Below are 24,031 nucleotides of genomic sequence, written 5' to 3' on the forward strand. Positions count from 1 at the left end.
GTACGGCTCAAATCATGTAGAGATTGTTTTATCATTATCTAGCTTTCAAACATAAATTTGAGTGTTGAAGCATGCATATAATTCTTATTGGGAAAGTTCGGCTTGAAATGACTTGAGCGCACTTTTCTTCGTTTGTGAAGTCTTTTTCTTGGAATGATTGAAAACTACCGGAATACTTAAATTGTCCTTTCTGACCCAGAAAAGTTATTTTAATCTTTTGAAAATCTATTACTTTAAAGTTTTTCGTTTTCAAACAAAATTTTACTTTATATTTTCATTTTTTTTAGCTTTAAGTTGTACCTTAAGATTAAACAAATCATTTAGTGAATTTCCGAATTCTCTTAGTAGTCTAGTTGCTGAGATATAAGCAAGAGAATGGTTTACAGCGTACGAGTTACTCGTGATAAAGATCCTAGTATGTCTCTTTACTTAGCCCCGTTATCGATTATTGGCATAGATGACGATAAAAACCCTAAGAAAGCTACGTCAGTGAAATTTCATTCTTGCTCCAGAGAACCCTTGATTCAAAATTTTCATTATGATTACAATTAGCATTACATTTGCAAGGCAACAAATTTTGTAACAGTGGCGTTTATATTTAAACATTTAATGGGGAAATTATGTGAAATTTGCTAACCGAAATAATAATTTTATTTCAGAATTTTAATTTTTCAGCGTTAAGTTGTACCTTAACATTAAGCAAATCATTTAGTGAAATCCAAAAGTCTCTAAGTGATCTAGTTGCTGAAATATGAGCAAAAGCAAGCCTCAGATTACTCCGTCACAATCAGGCCAAATATAATTAAAAGTGCTTAATTAAAACTGAAAAAACTTTCACATTTATCTTTTTTTTTCTTTTTGTCATACAGCCCACGTTAAGACTATCGGCGGGCGCAATGGTGCCCAGCTGCCTATCTTGGGGAAAGGGGAGGGAGGGGTCATGGTGCAGACTATGCCATTGAAATTTTTAGGGGGTGATTTTAGGGAGATTTTTCTCTTAGAGAGGTATGCCCTTGATGGTGCTCGCGAGCATAAGGTTAAAGACCTCTGTTTTAGACAATCTCCAATGATGTTGGAAGAGAGGATAGGCTTTCTTATTTGTTTATTTATTTATTTTTGAAATTGCAGTTCTAAAACATAATTATGACGATCTGACTTTAAGGAAGGTTTGGAGACCTTCTCCTCAACTTGAAATTTTACGAATTGCAGATTGAAGTTACTAAGCATTATTTATCGTTGATAATTTTATGGCATCATTGTCTTATTTGGTAACGTTAAGGACCGGAATTTTTTCAAAATTGGTGGTCCCAAAACGCGGTTTTAGACGTTCTTAGGTAGTGTTTGAGGAGGGGGTGTTCGGGAGTTCTCCTTCAAAAATGCTGCGAAATTAAACCTCTGAAAATTTTCACGAATTTGAACGAAATTTTAGAAGCTCTGTAATTTTGTTAGATGGGAGAGAGTGGTCAAAAATTGCAATTTTGGGTACTGGTAAACAGAGCCGGCCTTAAGCCGATTAGAGCAAAAAGACCCAATTGGGCCCCGCGCCAGCAGGGGCCCCGCTCTAAAAAGTCTTTTTTTCCCTTTCTCCTGAAAATAAATAAGAAAAAAAGAAAAGAAAAAGTTCAAATGAACTTTACTGATATTCATTATAATACGCTTAACTGATACTTAATTTGGTATTATGGAGCTATTTTCAGTTCGACTAATGGATTTATGGAAAGTTTCTTGTCTATATCCAAGGCCGTATACCCACTGTACCCCATTAATTCCGATCTAGAGAAAGGGACTAGGTAGTGTGGAACCAATGGACAAATTTTTAATGATTATCGGCAATTAATACGGTGAGCATTAACATACAGGTCAAGGGGCCCTATCCCAGGACCGTAATATCTCATGGGCAATGCAGGAATTTACCCAAAGCCCCGAAAGTTTAGGAAGTCTCAAAGGTTTTAGTTCAGGAATTCCCATTTTCATTTATTTCACTTAATATATTAACTTTTATTATTTTTTTTTATTTCTTCATTTTTGTTGAAAAAAAAAAAAAAATGCTAAAACTCAGCAGCAATGACAATTTCTCTAATATACAATTAAAACTAAAGTAGGTACGTTTCTAAAAAAAATAATAATAAAATAAATAAATAATTGAATAAATAATAAACTTCAAATAGTGCTTGCTTAATACGCGTAAAACTTTTCTATAACCATTCTAAAGAGAACAAATTGCCTATTGCTTTCATTCCTCTCCTAACGTTATACATTTAGCCTGAAATTTGGTTTTGAAATCTTCAATGTCTACAAATTTCTAGGGCCAGCTATCAAACCCTGACATTTCTCCTAATGTAAACGAAGGTAACTTAAAATGCTTTTTTAAGACTTCAATTTCAAAAAATTTCAGGAAGAGGATACCCGAACGCCTACCCTTACCTCAACTTTACCACCAAAGACTAATTACATCACGAAGTTTTCAGTTTCAAAACATTTCCAATCAAGGAAGATTCATAAATTTCACAACGCCCTCCCCTTCTCCCCTAATATCTCCAAAAGTAGTCTAAAATAGTGTTTTTACGATTTAAATTTCAAAACATTTCCAGCGGAAGGTCTCTGAACACCTCTTTCTAATGACCCTTTTTCTAAGCCTCAGCACAATAGCTTAAAATTTCGCATTTACAAAATATTACCACGAGAAAACCCTTGAATTCTTCCCTTTCCATGAATAGCCTAAAATTGATTTCATTTTCGAAAAAGATTCCGGGCAGAGTCTCCTCTCTTGTCCTCTATCGTTATCAAACAGGGCTTTAAACTACGTTTTTAACACATCAGTATCGAAAATTATTTGAAGAGTCGCCGAATCTTCTGACGTCACTAATGATAATTTAAAATAGCGCCTTAAATCCTTTGATTTTGAAAGTTTTCTGCAGGCGATCACCAAATTCCCTTTCTTCATCTTCATCAAACATTACCCAATTGGGACTACAATTGCGGAAAAAATTTCTGAGAGAAACGCCCAATTTCTTGTCGTTATCAAAATTAGCCTCAACTTATCCTAAATTTGAAAAAATAATTTGGTAAGTAGAAACCTCCGCCCCCCCCCCTCCCTTAATTTCACAAAAAAATGCCCTCATTTGCGGTTTCAGAGGCCAGCTTTGAAGACTCTTCCGGGGACCGTAGTCGGTTTATCTAACTTCTAACTCCCTCCTCATTTCCGTATCAAAACTGCTCAGAAAAAAAGACTTCAATTTTGAAGAATTTCCAAGAGGAGGTCTCCCATTCCCTGCAACTCCGTTCTACTTTTGACATCAACAAAGACAGTCCAAATTTTCTTTTTTAGAACTAGAAAATTTCGGTGAATTTTACTTTTCTGTCAAAGCAATAAATTGCTCACATAGGCGGCTCGTACGTGAGGGAGGGGAGGGGGGAGAAACCGCCCCCTTACTTTTCAGAGTTAAAATTAATGATCTATAGGGAAATGATTTTTTACTCGGTGGATTGATTTATTTCCCTCAAATAAAAACTGAAAATTCAAACTAAATGGACCTTTTCGTGTATCTCACGATAATTGAACTTGATTTTAAAGTGGGAAATCTACGGTGATCATTCGGCCCTATTTTGGAGGCCATATTCCACATGTTTTGGAGATTATTTAATCATGTTGAAATCCCGTAATAAAGTCCGATTTTACAAAAAAAAGAAAAAAAATCAGCACCAGGGGCACCGTTTCCTAATCCCCACACTTCTTTTGACCCACCACTTTTTTCGTGCACCAGCCGCCTAAGATAGTGCATAAAGAATTTCACGGCTACTTATCTTACGTTCTTATAAAACTAACAGATTTTTGTGGGCATTCAATCATTCATTTCTTAGTAAATAAATGAATAAATCAAAATAAAAAGTGATGTAGCAACTTGATGGAAGACGGATAATTGCAGTGATTTCGAATAATTGCCCACCGCGGAAAAATCGACGCTATTTCTCAAATTTGTAATAATTCTATAAAGGGCCCCGCCAGAATTCTGCAATCGGGCCCCGCATGTGCTAAGGCCGGCTCTGCTGGTAGAAGGGTTGGGTACTGGAACAGGACTTGGGTTCTCATTCATTTTATTCTTCAAGACTGAAGTATTTTAGAGGTAATCTTTGCTGACGTTAGACAATCGAGAGCTTTTCCCGGAAATTTCGACATTTAGCTCTGAAAAATACAATTGCAGGCCACCTTCACTGACCCTGAGAATAGGATAGGCATTGCTTTAAAAATGTTTAATTCGAATTTTTTAACACGCAGTTTTAGGCTATGTTTGGTGATCTAGGAGGGGATCTGAAGGCTCCCCCGAGAAAATGTTTCGATATTGAAGTCTTAAAAAACGCAAATTTAGTCTCCGAAGTCAATTTTTGCTATCCTTGAAAAAAAGGGTTTTGGGTGACTTTCCTTTTTTTTTTTTTTTTTTTTTTTTTGTTTGTTTATGTGAGTTTTGGGGCGTAGCATTTTGAAGACTTCCTTATTTTTAGATGGACTAGAAAAAGTAGAAAAGAAGAGGAGGGATAAAAGCAAAAAGGGACACGCTGCAACTATTGAAAATTTTTGCTTTAAAGCTTTCTTTTTAACTAAAATCCCCCCGCCTTCTCCACACGATATTATTTTTTTTTTTTTCCGTGTTTTCCCAAAATAAAAAAAGCTTGCTTTTTCTTCTCATGAATGAAAACTATATTTTTAAACTGAGCTCCTACACATTTTTTTTTTCGTACAAGTTCATGCAAATATTAACAGTTTACGAAATGCAGGCTATTTACGCGTTAAAATGAGTTGTGAGGACTGTTTAGGGCTCCTACACTTTTGGTAGAGATCATGCTACACAAATAAGATATAACAAATAAAATGTTCGAAATAAAATTCTTAAATGCATTTAACAAGACTGTATTGCTTCCATATTCTGGGCATAGCATTTATCACTGGATCTAGCTTTTTAGTCTTTTCAATTTTTAGTTCTTGTTTTGCGAGCTATAAACTTACTTTTTAAAAAAACGAAAGTCATTCGGAAGATTAAATTTTTAGTGTCTATTCAAAAGTTAAAATTTCAAAAGTAACTAATGATGGGGGAAAATTGAGAGTTCATGTCTCAAAGTTTACTAATTTATTTATTTTACCATTGTTGTAATTTTTAGGCAGACCCGTCATTTGGGCGATCAATTGACTCAGATTTCAGAAACATTATGAAAATAGGCATTTTTTGTACTTATTTTGCTGGTTTTCCCCTTTAAAATGTATTGAACACAAATCCTTTGCCCCCCCCCCCCCCCGGACGGGCCTGCCGTCAGAAAAAATTTACACGAATGCTACCTTTTTCGGTTCGAATTTTCAGACACAGCAAATCAACGAAAGCGTAAATTTTCATGGATGAACTGCAGGTGGCAGCACTTACCAAAACGACTGTTAAAAATTTTGCTAAACTGTTTCTGGCTTGGATTTTGGATAATTTTGATGTTTTTAGCCTCAGAAACTTCGCAAATGTAAACAAAGGTACGTTCTACTGCACGTTACTTCAGAAGCCTGATGACCACATTTATTTTGCTCTTTTTGTTCGCGTTTTTGTTGGAAAAAAAGTCAAAAATACTAGAACTCTCAAAATAGGCAGCCAATAGTAAATTCGAATATGTGATCACGTGAGAGGTAAGTTGTCTTTTCTTACATTTTCGCTGTACGTCGATCGTCGATTTGTGTGATAGTACGTTTTATTTCATGATGTTATCGTCTACGATTGAAAGTTATTATTATGCTATATGGAATGAAATTTAATCCCATAACGTGTCATCAACGTAATTGCGGACTCTTTTGATAATATACTGTTATGAATTGTAGTTTCTTAACACATGTCCACGTTGACCGGTTTATGAATTTTAGTAAGTACATGATGATAAATATTTATCTTCGCTTATTTAAGTGTTGGATGTGAGCACTGAATGAATCTACAAATGTTTTACACTATTTTCGAGTCTTACATTTAATTGTTACTTTGTTAATTTAGAAAAATTATCTGAAGCGAATACCTAGTAGATTACATGAATTAAGTTAATTTTTAACGAATACGATAACCCATCCAAGATCGAAAGTCTATGCTTTGTTAAATATTTTTTAAATGATTCTTTAAGACTAGGTTTTCATTCAGAATTTTCCCCCCGTAACTTATATAGTATTTGTCATTTATTTATTGATCTTTATGTGATAATGTTTTTAAACTCTGAACTTAACCACTTAAAGTGAAACAAAGCTGATGATAATTCTAGTGAAGCTGAAAAATTTTACAAAACTAATTAATTATTTTACTTGCTTTTCTTTGCATGTTTGAAGGTTTGTCATTAATTCATATGTGAATGTGCGACTCTTGAAAATTTGAATAACAGATTATCCAAGCTTGTTCAAATCGATTTTTGCATAGCAGAAAATTCAACCTGTGCTACTTTTTTATTTTAATCTAATTCTTATTTCATTTTGAACCATACCAGCGATATCATAATTATTTCATTTTGTTTTCTACTAGTTTTCTTCAGAAGATGTTCTTTGATTATAAGTGGAATCTTGATCAAAAAAAAAAACCTCATTACGTCATTTTAGGAATTTTCCATTTGTTACTGTTTTTTTTTTTGTGAAAAAATTACGTGAAATGGATCTAACAAGGCTTTAGATTATTATGTTGAATGTCTTAACATCCATAAACTTGAAGTCAGGATTGGCAAGGTTTTGGACACTCTGGTAAAACCCCCAGTTTTTACCCTTTTGTCTAAAACCCTTGTGTCCAAAACTACACGTTTAGAAAAATTGTATTCTGTGAGAAAACATTAAAAACAGAATAAAATGCATCAAAGTAATGTTTTATATTGAACATTTATTCCATGTAAACATTCAACTTATTTATATGCAGCGATTTTATTCTAGTTTCATAGAAGTTGAATTCTTGATTAAAATTATAATTTCTATGCATGAAATTTAGTTTTTTGATTCCCCCCCCCCCGGATATTAGTAACCAAATTTCCCTTTTTTTATGCATGTGTGCAAATGAAAGCAGGGTTGGCATGGTTTTTTACCATCCTGTTCAAAGCATTTGTTTCCAAAAGTGTCCAAAACTACTTTTTGAGAAACGATATTTTGTAAAAAAATATCAAAAACAAAAAAGTATGTCAAAAAAAATTTTTTTTTGACTATTTAATATATTTATTCAATGTGAACATTCAAGTATAAATATAGGATGTAAATTATTTATGCAGCTGATTTTAATTTCGTTATGTGAAAACCAAATTCTTCATTAAAAATTTCAATTTGTATGCACAGGAGTTTTTTTTTTCATAAACCAAATTTTTCGACATTTATGCATGTGTGCAGAAGAAAGTGTTCAAAATATAGTGCAATAATTGACTTAAATGCAATAAATTACAATTTTTTATAATTACAGAATGTATTATATATTAAAAATAAGAACTAAAAAAATATCAGAATTTTTGTAACATAAGCGTGTTTAATCATCAATTTCTTGTTCTTTAATCTATGATTTAAAAAATAATTTGTGTCAAAACATCATTTAAAACTTATTTGCAAAAACCATAAAAAAATTAATAAGCTTTGTGAATTTCTTTTCATAACTCTACCAACTGTTACAGTAAAATCCCTTTAATGCGGACACTAACGGACACAATTTTTTTTTGTCCGCAATAGAGAGGTGTCCGCTGGTAGGGGGTTTAGTAATGTTATTTGCATTGTAACTGGGGAATTAAAAATTGTCCGCCTTTGAGGAGTGTCTGTTAGGAGGGGTTTTACTGTACATAAGCAGACCCCGAAGAGTTCCTATTTTTCCTACTTTTTCCTACTTTTTAGAGCTCTCTCCTTATTTTCCTACTTTTTCCTTTTTTTTTCCTACTTTTTCTTTCTTTAGTATAGCACTTCTAATTGTGCATTTTTTCTTATTTTTACAATGCCACACCGATAATTTTCTGAATGTTTCAATTTTAAAAAGCAAAAGAAACAAGCGAATCCTAAGTTTTTAATTCACTGACTACAGTAATTTCTGGAAGGAACACTGCGGCGTCTGCGTGCTTAAATATTCGTAAGTGACTTTTATGCGTTGCGGCTTTTATGATCGACCTTTCTTTTTATCGCCCCGACTTCAGTCCTACTGTTTTAACGAAACAATAAAGAAACAAATACTGGCGCATTATGATGCAATTATATATTATTTACCCTTCAATTAGAAGCTTTAATTAAAGTAAATGGCCGACTGTCCAAAACGTGCAGGAAAAGCCGAATTTCCTATTTGCCGATTTTTTGTATAGTTGATTACAAGTGAAATGGAGCTCAATTTAAACAGAAAGGCAATGAAAAATCATAAAAGGAACGTAAGGAAGTAAAAAATTAAAACCTGTACACTGTACATATTTTATTGATGTTAGTACAAAATAAAAGGCGCAGATAACAGAAATTCGCAAAAAACGGATCACTATAAAATTTCATTTTCTTTCCTAACAAAGAGTGTATTTGCAAAAGAAAAGGAAAAACCTAGATGGGCAAAACGTTCCCGACTTTTAGAGAAAAACCAAAAATCAATTTAAATGCGAAATTCCGTTTTTATTTCTTTACATTTTTAAAAGTTGGGAATAGAACCACAAGCAAATATGTACTGTATTTTTTTCTTTTCTTTTTAATGGGTATTTTCTACTATGATATCATCAATATCGAGGAGTTTGCTCATAATTTTTATGTACTGCATTTATGGCAATGCAGCATTTCGGAACATATAAATTTTTTTTACAGACTCTTACCCTTTTCGGGGTGCGGCAATTATACCAATGCGGCTTATCTGCTGTAAGTTATTGTACTCAGGGCGCCTGATTAAAGGGGGGGGAAGAGATATATGCTGGCATTTGATACCAGGTACTCCCCCCTCACTCTCAATTTCGTGAAGAATTTCCGAATGAATATTTTTGTCCTATGATGAGGATCGAACGAAACTACATGTCTTCGCTTTTATGCACAGAGAAGCATTAGTAACTGATTTTTTCTTTGATAAAAATGTTATGTTTACCATGCATGTATTTTTCCTTTTTTTTCAGTGACAAATTTTGGAACAAGAAAAAGGTAAAAAGTCATCAAACCAATAAAACAATATTCGTTTTTATTGCTTGATTCAAATGAAAACTGGCTCGTCATTCTGATTTTCCCCCAACAGCGGTGGCCAGCAAAGGATGTATACTGAATGCAAATTTTATCTGAAAACAACAAAAACCGCACAAACTTGTCTAGTTGAGCATTACTTTGCAAACCCAGTGAGGGGAGAAATTGACCCCACTGACCCCCCATAAATGACGTGCCTGAAACAAAAATTTATGTTGAATGCTAAAAGTACACAACATAATACAAACCCCATAGTTTACTTATTTCGTTATTTATTTAGTTTAATTGTTTTATTATAAATTTTATGTCCCACATTTAAGAACAAATTTATTTTAGTTCTCATTTTTAGTCTTTTTCCTTTTTCTTCAAATTCAAACATCTGCCCTTGCTTATGCAAAAATGCATGTCAGCTGCTGAATATTTTTAACTAAAACTAATTTAATATTTGCTTTGCTTTTTGTATCATGGTTTATGACAACAGGAGCTGAAAGTGTTAGTATTTTTAAATGGTAAATGGATGCTCTCGAAGGAATGTTTTCGTTTTTGACAAAACAAATCTTTGACAAAAATGGTTTTATTGCACCAAAATATGCGTTTTATTATTATTATTATTTTGCGATCACTGTATTGCATTTTATTCTTTCACACTTAAAAATTTTATTACTGTGTTGTTGAAAAGTGTTTCTTTGTTTGGATTTTATTTTCATATATCTTTGTTTTCACCAGTTTATTTTTCATACTGATGATTGTCAGCTTGTTTCTTTCGTTTTGTTTTTGCAACTCGGCCGTTCATTAAATCCCTTTAATACTTCAAAAGTACTGTTAGTTTATTTGTGGGACAGTTTTAAATCAAAAATACTGTTAGTTTATTTTACATTAGAAATAAAATTTACTCTAAATTTGTTTCCTCTTCTTGACTTTCCTAGTTCCATCTCTTCCTATTTTTCCTACTTTTTTAAGTGATTTTTTTTCCTACTTTTTCAATTTTTGATTCCTTATTTCCTACTTTTTTCCCCCAAAGAACCACTTCGGGGTCTGATAAGGCAATTTTTATGTAATAGTTATTAGCAATTTTTCTAAGTAAAATATTTTTTAAATGAACATTTTGGGAGAAAATATATGATCAAGTACTCATTAATTAAACCTCATTAATATCTGTATTTATGCATTACGAATATTGCAGTAAATTCAAATTGATTACATTACACCGCTTTGGCTTTAGTATAGTTTTGGACAGTTTCAGACAGTTTTGGACGGTAAAAAGCACCTGTCCTGTCCTAAACCAGTTTTGGACAGTCCAAAACCCAGCCCTGCTTGAAGCTTTTTGCATTGAAAAAGGGACTCAAAACATGTGTGTGCAACTTTTTGTATAAGTGTGCTTTTGTGAAAGTTGTTGATTCTACTTTTACGTTTTAGCATCAAAGTGCTTTATTTCTAATTTTTGAAACCTGTTGCTAATTTATTACTTTTCAAATGTTGTATTTGGCACTCTTAATTTAACATCAGTTTAGTTCAGAGGGTGTTTTTGTATTTTTTAAATTTTACATTGCAGGCTGCTGTGTAATTAAATTAAGCATGTGCACGTTAATTTCATTTGTTTCTATTATCTTTCTAATATAAATTTTGAGTGTTATGTGTAAAAATTTTCATGATTTTCATTGAACATTTTTTTTTTTTTTTTTTTCAGAATGTCATATGATGATCGTGGACCTTATGCAGAGAATCATATGCAACCTCCACAAATGACTGTTCTGCACCAACAGAATCATATGATGGGGCCTCCTCAACAGACACCGATGTTTTCTACCATAAACCAATCTCAGTTGGGTTTGCAGATGGGACACCCACCTCCAAATTCACAAGGTGGCTCACCACCGGGCTCTAATCACAATTCACCAGGTTTAGAAACAAGTGAGGATAGTGATGACAGTACACCTCTGGCACAGGTAATTTTTTTTTTTTTTTACTGTGCATGAAAGTTGTAATTGAATCGATTATTTCAGAAAGGGCATTACGGAAAATGATTGGACTTTCACCCTTTCTGAAACAATTAATTCAATTGTAATAAAAACTAATGAAATACAGTAACAAAGTTTGATGATGAAATTTGGCTTCTAGAAAGGTATTAATGCTTCATAGTAGAGCTTATACTGTAGTGGGCTGGTAAAGGACAATAACTGCAAATGTTTTATGTTTTTACATTTTGGTCATCTATTCTATGTCAGCTTTATTGTACAAGCTTGCTTATTTGGTTCCTACTGAAAAAAAAAAAAAAAATCCAACTCCAACATATCCCTATTGTTGGTACATGGAATCTAAAATGCGTTTCAAATATCTCGAAGACTCATTTCTGCAGATACTACTATTTAACTGCCCATGGCTGTATAAGCAAGCCCACCAAGCAGTGTTGTAGCCAAAAAAAATTTGAGAGTGATTCCCCCCCCCCCCCCCCCCTTTCTAGAAGAACCACTGACACTAAAGTCATCGCCTGAAAATAACCACCCTCACTTGGCAATTATACATTACTTTGACGACTAAATAAAATATCCTACACGGTGGGAGATAGCTTTTTTAAAACCCAACCAACCACTAATAACTATTACTTTGCTTTTTTTTTTTTTTCAAAACAAGTTGTTTCCATTTTGTCGAACTTAGTTTGTTTTAAAACAATCTCAAATTCTCATGAAGTATTTTCATCAAAAAAATTTTGCACAATTTTTTTTTTTTTTTGCTAAAATTGAGAGTTGAAAGTTTCTTATCACCATACTCATTGATGATTATTTGTGGTTTTTCATATACATTTTAATTCAATAATATGTTCAAATAGAGCAAGTGGTTAACCCAGATTGATTTCATCACATTTGATGATCTCTGGTTTATGTGGCGAGTTTTTTATAGAATATTTGCATGTACGATCAACTAACCAGTAACCTATTAGAATGCTCCTGTCGTAATGTAGTATGCAGTGAGCCCGGTTTAACCTGTTGCTCTATTCGAACGTACCCAAGGTAGGACTTATTTACAATTAAAAACATCTAGTAAAAGTTTGTCATTAATAGATAATGCAAGTTGACATCAATTGAACTAGATTTTTTTTCTAAAACTGCAAAACCTGGAAAAGCCATAGAGTTTCATTCTCATACTTTAGTGCCAATGTGAATGTACACCGTTCCTAAAAATTTCAAATGTCAAATTTTTTGGATTGATATTTTTGAGAGACAATGTTTTACTCCACTTTTTTTCCCCCTGCTATTACAGAAAAGAGAATGTTTCAGACTTTTAAAACTATATAGTTAAAATAAAAGTCCTGTCTCTAAGTGAAAAGACATCATATGATGAGTTAAAGCAACTAAGGGCGACCAAAACTTTAATTTTTGGGAGGATAGTTTCAGTTTACCAAATGGACTCTGAATTTTGTGGGATTGAAATGAACTCTGAATTTTATGGGATGATTAAATACAAGCATGCAAAAGTGACATTTAATGAGAAGATACACTAAGCATCATTTTAAAATTAAAGATGAAAATAAAGAAGAAGAAATGCAACAATTGCAATACTGTCACCACTTAACCATTGAACAAAAATTGCCGAATAAGAAAAAATTTTTGGGAGGTCAAAGCCCTCCCGTGACTTCCTATCAAGGTGCCATTAAAAGCAACTAACTGTGTTTTCAACCCAGATCAGAAAATATTTGCGAAACAGGGTTGAGTGATATTAATCAACTTAATTTAAATCAGTTGATTTTTTTAAAAAAGTCATTAATTAAATCATGATAAGAAGAGAATTCTAAAAAAAAAAGTTAGCTTTTCAGTCTTTGATAAATTTCATTAAAGATTTTAAAGTCAAGAAGCAGGTGTTTTTCTTCTTCTTTATTTATTTATTATTATTGTTTTTATAATTTTGTAGTTACCCTAATTATCAGCAACTCTTTTGCTGTGTCATGCACAAATTTTCAATCTCCAATCAATAGAAATTTATTTTTTAACAAAATATCTGGCGATGGCATTTTGAATGATGGTATTTTGAATGACGGTATTTTGAATGTTGGTACTTTGAATGTCGGACAAATTTGCAAGGGTCTTTTTTTTTTTCTTTCTTTCTTTCTTTTTTTTTTTTTTTTTTGTTAGATCAGAATAAAGGGAAATCAGATAGTGCAATGTCAGGTGAGTGTAATGGGTGGAGCAACCCACCACAGAACTTTTGAGGTTTTGCATTATCACGTTTTAGAATCACTCTTTTTCTGCTGATAATTAGGGAAATAATCTCGCCACAAATTGCACCATCTGATTTCCATTTCTTCCAATTGCAAAAACACTTTCTATGAGACTAAATCTTGAAAATTTGGCTTGCATCCAAGATGCCATTACCAGATATTTTGCTCCAAAAGTCTATTGAGATCTGCGGGATTTAAAATTGGTATACTAGATAGCAAAAAGGAGTTGATGATAAGCCCCAAAGCAGTGAGAGGAAAACTCAGACAATTTTTTCTGCAGAAATTCTACAAATTTCTGAAGGAGAAACTGCAGATTCTTAAAGAGAAAGTTAGATTACGTTATCTTCCAACTCAAGATAGAAAGTTCTGCAGATTTCTTTAAATTTGAAGAAAATCTAAAATTCTCGCAAAATACGATAACTCGGCGGAAAGTTCGCAAAAAATGTTGAATTTGAAAGTCATGTGCAGGAACTGCACTGAATTTGCAGACTCACTTTGAACTTAAAGAAATCTGCAGAATTTGTGCAAAATTCTATCTTGAGTTGGAAGATGTTTGATTTTCTGCAGAAAATTCATTCTAAATCTGAAAAGATTCTTATTTTTTTTAGCGTTCCCCGTTCCTTATTTTTCCCTATCTATTTTCATCAACTACAATTAATACAATTTCCTCAATAAACGTATGTTTTGGAAACATGCCAACATTGAAACATGCATCGCCAAAAATTGCGTGCCTTGTTTGAGATTTCAATCCTTTTGCATCCAGAAAATATTTCAAAAAAAAAAAAAAAAAAAAAACTTCAATAAGAAAAGATTTTAATTTAGGACTCCCGATTTGTAGAAAAGATCACATAGGTTGCTTGTGTATACAATGCTTGAAGTACTTGCAGAACAATTTTAGTCAATTAATTTTACGTTGCAGAACATCGTCAAGTATTCTGCTTTGGGGACAATAAGTGTAATTCCATCTTTGATTAAAAGTAAAAACTGGTTTTTATCACAATTTAGATCATCGGCAAGATTTTGCCAATTGGTAAAATTTTGGAGGGAAAAAACCGCCGTATTTGCTGTGGGTGTTTAAATAAACTTTCGATATGGGGGGGGGGGGTGCTCTTATGAAAGTTGCCATTTTAACTTCAGTCTTGTTCTTTCATTCAAAGGTATAGCTTCAGAAAAAGAAAAAAAAAACATCGTTGTGATGACTAAAGAAAAAGACCATTTTCAAAAAGAAAAAGAAATCACCTTTAATTGGATTTAAAATGCTTACAAATGAATTTACCAACGCTCGAACTGTTTAATAGCTCTTGAATGAATATAGCTAAGCAGCCGCAAATAACGTTCCCAAAACATAATAACATTAGAATAAAGGCAATAGTCCTTAAAAGCCCCATTAAAAAGTAACGTTTGTAGAAAAGGAAAAAGACTCGGCGTTTATTCAAACTCTACACCCAAATAATTTCATCTCTGAAAAATGTGTACAAAAGGCATGTTAACACAGTTGCGGGGGGGGGGGGGGGGGGGTCATTATAGTGCAAAACGATTTTTCGTTTTCAAAGAATAAGAAAAGACAGCTACCAATGAAAGAGGGGGGATATAGCATCCTCTGTAAATAATAGCCAATGATCGTGTAACGCACCTGACGTCATCAACAATGAAACTTGCGCTGGTAATGTTTAACATACAGGGAAAGGCTTTATTGTAACAAGGCCGAACTCGATCCGGCAATTTAACTGTTTTATTGGTAAGAATGTCATTTCAGGGGAATGAAGAAACAAAAAAGCGGTCAACTGTGACTACTGGAGTTTAGGGTTAATCCACTGGAGTTAGGGTTAAAATTTCAACGATCAAAATGTCACCTAACAGGCAATTGCTTCGTTAAAATGAAGAAGCAATTTTCACCCGTCATATCTTAAACGGGCGATTTTCTAGTTTGCAAAACAAAAATAATTTAGGACTTAAACTTGAACGAAGGCTTTCAAATTCCAAGTTCAAACGCTTGTAACTCTTCTTGGGATTGAAATTTTGAATCATCGGTCATACTTCATCTGGGGTGAATGTGAAAAAAAAAAAAAATAATAAAAGGCTCCATCAAATGGTATAAAAGTAAAACTTTGAAAAAAGTGGATACGCTTATCTTATAACTCATTTCATTTTACGTTGGAAGACAAGAACAAAATCCATTCTATGAAAAAAAAAAAACATTTTCATTCGAATATGATATTAATAAGTACATGTATTTTTTTACCCCCATATTAGAGTATTTATGTGCAAATCGTGTCTTAAATTGAAAAATAATAATTAGAAATAACGATCCAACATTTTTCAAACATTCTCTAAACCTTTCCAAACTGAAATGTTCACTGGAGTCTGCGGCAGTTTTGCCAGATTTAGGAACAGTAATTGCGGGACAGGCTTCTAGGAGCAAAAAAAAAAAAAAAAAAGGAGTAGGACTTATTCTTGAGACGTTGCTGTAAACTCAATCTCAACAAAGTATTAAACCTCACAAAATGTTGCCTATCTTAATATATAAAAATCTTCTGTGCGTACATTTGTCACCATAAGGCTTTTAAACGACTGAACCGATTTTGATCAAATTTTTTGTGTGTAATTGAGTTGTGGCAAGCATGGTTTCGAAGCGCGATGGATCGATTCGGAAACGTTTTTGTTAATTAATTAATTAATTTAAAAATTGGATGGCTATATCTCCCAAATGATTAATATTTATTTTAACGTATTGTTGAGCGAGAACTGAAATAAATATTTAACCCGTTACCAAAGGACAATAAGAAAGCCAGCTCTGCTTTTTGTAATGAAATTTCCTACTGTGATATATGTCAATTGAGGATAGATAAAACGTAGAGAGAGAGAGAGAGAGTGAAGCCTTCATTTCTTAAAAGCAAGGATTTTAGGTCCCGTGATATATTTTAAACTATATCTAAAGTACTGGAAGGTTCACGTAAAACGTGTCTTCTTTCGTCGTAGTTGAATCATGTGGCCGGATCGGTTCTTTAGGTTTTCCTAACCAAATGTTTAGAAAGGATTGCACCTAGCAACATTTGTTTCTCAGCTCAAATCCATTTGAGTTTTGGTACCAGTCAAGATAAGAGAATTAAGGGACTTTAAGGATTGTCAAACTAATCAGTACATTATTAAAGGAAAAGATGTTGGAATTTAAAGGCGAAACAAATTTTATTTTCGTTCAGATAAATTACAACAGGGTAGTTCTGTACACCAAAGATCAGTGCAGTGGAAGATCTTTATCTTTGGTGGAAAGAACAAATTTGGCAAGATATGAAGTTTTAAAAGTTTTCGTTCAAAAGAACCGCTTCGCTCACTGATCGGCTGGATTACAGGAACGTGGTGGTTTGGCGACCTTGGCCATAAACAATAGACTTAAATAAGAATAAAAGAGCTCTTTTTTTTTTTTTTTTGAAACTTCTAGATGATATACCACTATACTCCTCCCCGCCCCTTTTTGTCACATGTCAAGCTATTTTTCAAAAACTTATTCTTTTGAAAAATGCGAGATGTACACTTCTTGTGCCAAATCCCCCCCCCCCCTTGTCAATATTTTACGAACCCCCTCTCCCTTCAATTGTGACATCATTTGTGGACAACCCCTTAATAACCAATTAAAAACTTGTAATTGAATTTGGTATTTCAGAAGGCATTTGAAAGGCTTTTCAGTTTTGCATCTTGATTCTGCTTTTGCTACTAGCAGTTGTCCGTAAGTAGCGATGTCGAACTTTTTTCAAGATATTTGACCCCATCTTCCTTCTTTATAGCCAAGTGCCAAACTTCACTTCATCACCTTCTTGATAAGTTAATAAAATTTTGACAAGAAGGGGTCCTTGTCATAATTTCACAACGCCCCTCGCAAAGCGTGAGATCATTTGCGGACAAACCAATCGAGAAGGGATAAAATGGAGGGAGTGAAGACTTTCATTCGTAAAGCAAAGACACCAAGTCATGTGATAGATTTTAAGCGAAGCAGTGGAAGAAAACAGGTTTCGCCAATTTCAGGCAAAACGTATTCGTCTTTGCTGAGTCACGTGACTTGAGCTCTTTGCCTAAGCCCTTACTAAGCCAATGATTGGACCAGCTCCCCCCATTGACCAATTCCTGCTTTAATTACGAACCCATAGCTAAACTTAGTCATGATTTTCTTTCCTTTTCTTGTGTTTTCAAATGTTATCCAGAAATTTTTTTACTTTTTTTTTTTTCTAACCTGAGTTCTGGCTCACGAGATTCATCTTAATATGAAGTTTACCCTTGGGGTCGGAGGTTTTTTTTTTTTTTCACTTAATGATAGTCCTCCCCCCCCCCACCTCCCCGGTTTTCAAAATAGGTTAGATATCACTTCAAAATGTATTACCAAAAAAAATGAAGACAGCAAATGTTAATTACTGTCGTTGATTTTGAATGATTTTGCAAGGGAAAAGTCGTTACTGATAGAACTTAAAAAAAGAAGAAAAAAGTTAATTTAAGTCAATTAAAAAAATTGCCGATGTCGAAGGAGCAGTTGCATAATTAACAACGAGAGACACATCATTTATCAAATTAAACAAATTACCCGGGCGATTACTCTAAAATCACAGCTTCTTTTAAAAAGACACGAAAATAAATGCTTTAAGTACTCTATTAATTAACACACCTTTAATTACGCAAGCACTGAGACTTGGCTTTTTATTAATCAGGCGTTGATGAATTTTTAAGAGGGCGAGAATAACTTGTACAAAGAAGTTAATTACAAACGGATTTTCCCCCCTTCCTTATTATCCCTTCGTTATTTCGGAGATGAGCTTTAAAAAACGTTACAGTTGAGAGAAAAAAGGCTTTAGTTGCTTTTAAATGTATTAAAATGTTATGCGAAAAAAAGGAAGCGAAAAAACGCCTTATTTTTAAACCGACTTCATTTGGTATTCGTTAATAAAAAAAAATAGGAAAAAAGGAAAGAAAAGCGACGAAAAACGGGTAGGGTAAAGAAAGAACATCCAGTCAGAGTTATATTTTTCTATTCCTCCCTCCCCCATCCTCGCAGCAATTTGATCTGCACAACACCATTATTGCACGCTATTACTTTTTTTCCCTTAGCTCTCAGCTCTCTCTCTCTCTTCCCCTTTTAAGTTCATTACACAGGCATACCTCGAGCTAACAACTTTTTTTTTCGTTCTTTATTTTATTTACTTATGTACTTTTTTCTTACATTTGCAAAATGAAACAAGAAATAAAACCTTAAAAAGTGTAAGGGATGGAAACAAAACGAAAAATTCCGAATGCAAGTACAAAAAGGTTTTTAAAAAAACTTACTTTTTCCTATCCATGCATCAGTGAAGTTAATGAAGCTATTGATTTTAATTTCCATTACTTTGGAGCTGAAGTAATTTTTCGTCGTAAGGATTTTTCCCTCTACTTCTCCCCTCTGCATCTAATATTTATTCATTAGTTCAGTTCTTTTTTTTTTCCCCCTCTACCTTCTCGTTTTTCTCTTTTCCCCTCCGTGAAGGAAAACTGATTTAATTATTTCTTCATCACCTGCAAGAACTTGGAAAGCAAGATTAATTTGCAGGCAAATGCTGAAATATTTTACTCTCGTTTATGGACATAATTTTTTTTCATTATTTTACTTCGCTTTATATCTCTTTGGTTTGCTCTTTAATTTTGATTTTTTCATTAGTGGGAATGAGGTTCTTTTTTCTATCTCCCGTGGTAGTGTTTTTGAAGAGCAGTGACGAAAGATAGAAAAAAAATCTACTTAGTCTTGGATAAATAAAAATGAGGATGGAAGAAATTTCCCGTACACCGTAGAAAAGTAAAAACTGGCAGGAATATCCCTAGCTTATAATAATGATGCCTCCGGCACTTTAAGAATCACAAAATTTGGCAAACACACTTCACTAATGTCATTAAGAGTTTACTTGGTGACTTTTTGTTGAAGTAAAATTAAAAACTCATCGTCATGCGAAACTTGGGTAACGCCGAAGTGTTTGCGTCATAGCATTTAATTATTATTTTTGGCGCCATACAGCTCTACTGTAACGGTATCTTCACGAATTAGCAAAATAACTGAGTAATGACACCATCTGGTAGCAAGCTAGGTAACTAAAATCGGTAGACCTCACACTGCGATATCATCGAAGATTGATTCCTAGTGAAATTAATCTCTGTCTATGACCTCCTAGATGGTGTACTGGCCTTGACAATCGCGGGAAAAGGTGGAAAACAGATTATTTTTTCAAAATGTCGTTAGAAGTGCCGTTAGAACGTTGTCGATCGTTCCATCTATTCGTGATTTCGTCATGGTTGGTATTTTTTGCGTGTAATTGTGTCGCTTGACGGCAGTTTAAATCTTAAGACAATTGAGAATAGTGAGATAAAGATCTGATAAAACAAATACAAGATTAAGATAAATAAATACCTTTGTGCATAACAGTGTAAAGTAAGAAAACAACGTTAAAAAAGCAGAAATTTGTCAATTACAGCAGACACGTGTTTCGGCGTTACAGGGAACGCCTTTTTCAATGCAAAAAGTAATTTTCATCCATAAGCTCATTACTTTTTGCATTGAAAAAGGCGTTCCCTGTAGCGCCGAAACACGTGTATGCTGTAATTGGCAAATTTGCTTTTTTAACGTTGTTTTTCTTACTTTACTTTAAATACAAGATTATCATATTAAAATGTAATTTGAATGTAATGAAACCATTTTAGAGCATGTGGCGAAATATCTTTTACTGTTGATTCTGGATTTTAAAATATTCTACCATTTTTACTACAATTTTGAAAATTTCCATTTTATATGAATTCAATAACATAGATTTCTTGATTACTTTTTGAAACGGTAACTACAGTTGTACAGTTGGGGCTTAACTTTAGTGTAATTCTCATTCAATTACAATGAAATCAAACAAGCTTGAAAACGGAGCAATACCCTGGGCCCCAGAGAACAGGGGCGGGCCCCTAGTTATGTCGCCGGGCCCCTCCCGCCCCCCAAAACAGAAGGAAAAGAAAAGGGGGGAAAGAAAAAGGAGAGAGAGGGAGAAAGAAAATGGGAAAAGGAGGAAAAAGGGGAGAGAGAGAAAATCAAAACTGCTAACTAGAAAACGATTAACTCTTTTTAAGTGCCACAACAGTAAATACCAAAACAGTAAATTTTACTTCATCTTTGTTTTCTCTTATTCGGAAAATTTCCCCGCTTTTTGCTTTCATCCTTTCTTTTTTTTTCTTTCCATCCTTCTTTTCTTTCTTTTGTTTTTGTGTTAGATCACCGCCTCCCACCCCCAAGACCCGGGCCCCTAGTTTCCGACTAGGCTGACATGATGCCTCTCGTCGGGTACCTGAATCGGAACCAATCGGAACTACCTGAATCGGAACCAATCGTTCATGTGACAATTCTATACTCACTTCTTTCTTGATGTGAAGTGGTTAAAATATTCTCCCTTTGTAGAGGGACCGGGGGAGGGGACGCTTCATATTGTACTTATCTTTTACTAGTGTACCTTGAGATTGAACTGTTTTGCAAAGTGATGATTATGTTTCGCAGAATTTTGTTTTGTCAGCGCCATGGTTGTAAAAAATATTCTGTGGAAGACACCTTTTTATTAGGTAAGTGTCATGGCTGACGAATCGTTGTTCGGCCCAAAAAGCTTAGCTTCGATTACCAAGCCACTTTTAATACTATAAGTAATATTCATTTCTTCAAAAGGTGGTTTCACAATGTAAACTTGTTCTATCTTTACTATAATAAACCAAGTACTTCGACCAACGGTGCCCTCCCCCCCCCCGGTACTTTCCTTTATTTTTTCAACCTTTACACTTCCTAATAACCGCCCGCCGTTCGAAAGTTGATTCAACTAAGTTGCCTCGAGCGAATGAGGCTTTTATCAGCCATTAATTAAGCAAACTGGTTTGATTCGAAAAAAAGCAGGTGTGATGATAATAAAAAAATTAGATGTTTTTACATTTGGACCACGTCTATGTTGTTCAATCGCTAGGTGACCTAACTCTAAGCACACTGATAAATTGAGACGCTTGAAAAATTTTAAATCAAAATTTTACACACCATTATTTGTGAGAGATCATTTTGGACTTCGATTTTTTTAAATTGTATGTTAGCTTAAACTTGAGAAACAATTTCAAAAATTAGCGGTTGGACCGCTTTTGCATGAAATGATCAAACCTAAATTTGTTTTTAGTCTGTTGCCTATTTCACGTTGCAGTTCAAAATCGGTATTTTTTACAAATTTGTTTAAAACGCACCCTCCCCCCCCCCTGCCTCCATGTGGAATTGCGTTATATATAAAGCCTATAGGCATTAATGACGCTCATTTGCGACCTTCTTTTTTTGGCTACATCGTGTCGGTTACAAAAGTCAACATCGAAACATCTTCATTCAAACATTCAGAGGTTTCGCTCAAACCTATTAAATTACGAAAATTATAAACATTTAAAACTATAATTTTTTGAAACGTTACATTTTATAAGTGCTACTATGTTTCACAAAAGTAAATAATAAGATCGAAATTACCTTTTAATAACATACAAATGACGAAAAACTGAAATTGACGTCACCAAAAATTCTGCATAAATGAGGCGATTTTGTTGAACGTCCCACGATTTCATCTTATTTAAACTAGAACGAAGCAACCGTGCACTTTATTATTGAAAAGGGAATTTCACGTTTGCGGTAAGCGTTTTGTGTTCTTGTTTCAGCAAGAATGGCTCCAAGAAAGGAAATTTCTGTTGGAACTTAGAATCTGATAATTTAATTAAATAGAGTGAAGAGTGTTGAGGAAGAACCAAACTTCTGAAAGATCGGTCTGCTCTGCTGTCTTTCTTAAGCTATGGTAAGGAATCAAGACATAAGTGGACATTTTTGACTAACAGCGTGGTGAATCTCTAAAGATTTTTGAATGATCGAAATGCTCTATTAATGATCAGGAGGGGGTGGGGGGAATTGAATTCGGTTTTATCGGTTCGCTATTTACGAAATGTGTAATAGCGACCCCTGGTAAGAATGAACATGCGAGCGAAAACACTTCGAAGACAGTTTTACCAAGAAAACTACTCATTTCAAAATCAAACTAAATGAAGACGTTGAGCTTTGCTAATGAACCACATCCATACATGGGTAATACGAGCGATATAGAAACATACTTTTTTCGAAGAAGGCCTAGGAAAACCAAAATGAAAAGTAATACAGCTCCAAATGAATAACAAAAACTAATATATTAAATTAAAATTTAAAAAATCCTGACCCAGAAAGCTGACCTCATTGAAATAAATCTCGCGGATCATAGCAAAACATCGTTAACAAATAGAAACGAGCTACAGATAAAAATTCTAAATCATTTTCTTCTGATCTCCCAACCAGGGCCGATCCTAGCAGGTGTGCAGAGTGTGCGCCGCACAGGGGCGGCCAAAGCAAGGGGCGGCCGCAGGCCGCATCATATAGCTCTTATAATCAAGCAAAATTCCTCAAGAATTTCTCACAAGATAGCTTATAATAAGTAGAATAAATATGCTGATTTTTAAATGTTCAATTGTCAAAGTATGTCGATTTCTGGACAGCATAGCATAGTTTAAGAAAAGTAGAATGTTAGGGAACATTGTGTTGGTTTATTGTCCATTAATATCTACTCTTAACACACATGCTTCATTTGGTGGCAAAGTTTGTGACAGAACCCGTAATCAGGCGTGGATACAGGGGAGGGGAAAGGCCCCCTTCTGAAGCATGAAATGGTGCTGTCTAAAAGGAGGACCGAGGGCGGCCACTAATGTTTACCCCCAAGCTTTTATAGACCTAAACAATAAAGACATATATTCAGTAAATTACCGCCCAATTAGCCAGGGCTAAAGTAGAAATACATGAAATACAATCTTCAATCTTCGAGTTGAACCGAACCATTGCTTCGGTCACTCGTCTGGTCTGTGCTAATTCTATTTTTATTTTAGCTACCAGTTTGTTTGGCACTCTTGGCTTCCTTAAGAGGTTCTCCATCTCCGGCTCAGTCACTTTCCTATGCCAGGCTGATAAGTGCTAATAAGCACGAAACTGCAGTCCTCGGCTGGAAATGACTGAGCTGGCGGTGTATTTCATGAATGAAGACATATTTTATTTATTAAAAAAAAAAAAAAAGCTGCACTGATTAGATACTCACGCAAGCATTTCAAACAACAAACTATGTAACAAACTCTGTGTTTAACAATCGTGGATGCGTGGAAAGAAAGTGAAAAATTGCGACTCCCTCTTGAGAGTAACATATATGAATGACGAACTAAAATGTTGTACTTTTCTCCCTTTACGACAATTTTTCTGATTAAAATCTTGAATGAACTGCCCGGTTTCAGATCAGGTAGGAGGACAGGGCCCTTGCCCCGGGAAGCAAATTTAAATGTGGCTCCATAACGAAGATCCAAAAGAATGCCAGGACCTCCTTGACGAAACTAAAGAAAGCTTAAAATTGCATTTCTAGGACTTTACTTTCGGAAAATTTCGCTGGTTGAACTATCGATCTTAAGGACCCAATTAAGTCTCTGATTCACCTCTTCCACCTTAACTTAATCAAACATAGCCTAAAAATGTTGGCTCCAAAATCCAAAACGTGTTTTTAGATGACAGCTCTTCCTATCATCAAACGTCATATAAAATTGCTTTGGCATTTTTCGAAATTTTT

General features: G+C 34.1%; 1 protein-coding gene across 1 annotated transcript in view; it reads left to right on the top strand.

Annotated features, from left to right (window-relative positions):
- The window catches only part of LOC129230486 (TOX high mobility group box family member 3-like), a 117,083-nt gene that overhangs the window by 88,822 nt on the left and 4,230 nt on the right, over window positions 1–24,031 (top strand). The window contains exon 6 of the mRNA XM_054864887.1: window positions 10,836–11,094. Within this exon, the coding sequence (XP_054720862.1) occupies window positions 10,836–11,094 (259 nt within the window). The remainder of the gene's footprint in view (window positions 1–10,835; window positions 11,095–24,031) is intronic.

Source organism: Uloborus diversus, chromosome 9, assembly GCF_026930045.1.
Source record: "Uloborus diversus isolate 005 chromosome 9, Udiv.v.3.1, whole genome shotgun sequence".
NCBI classification, from domain to species: Eukaryota; Metazoa; Arthropoda; class Arachnida; order Araneae; family Uloboridae; genus Uloborus; species Uloborus diversus.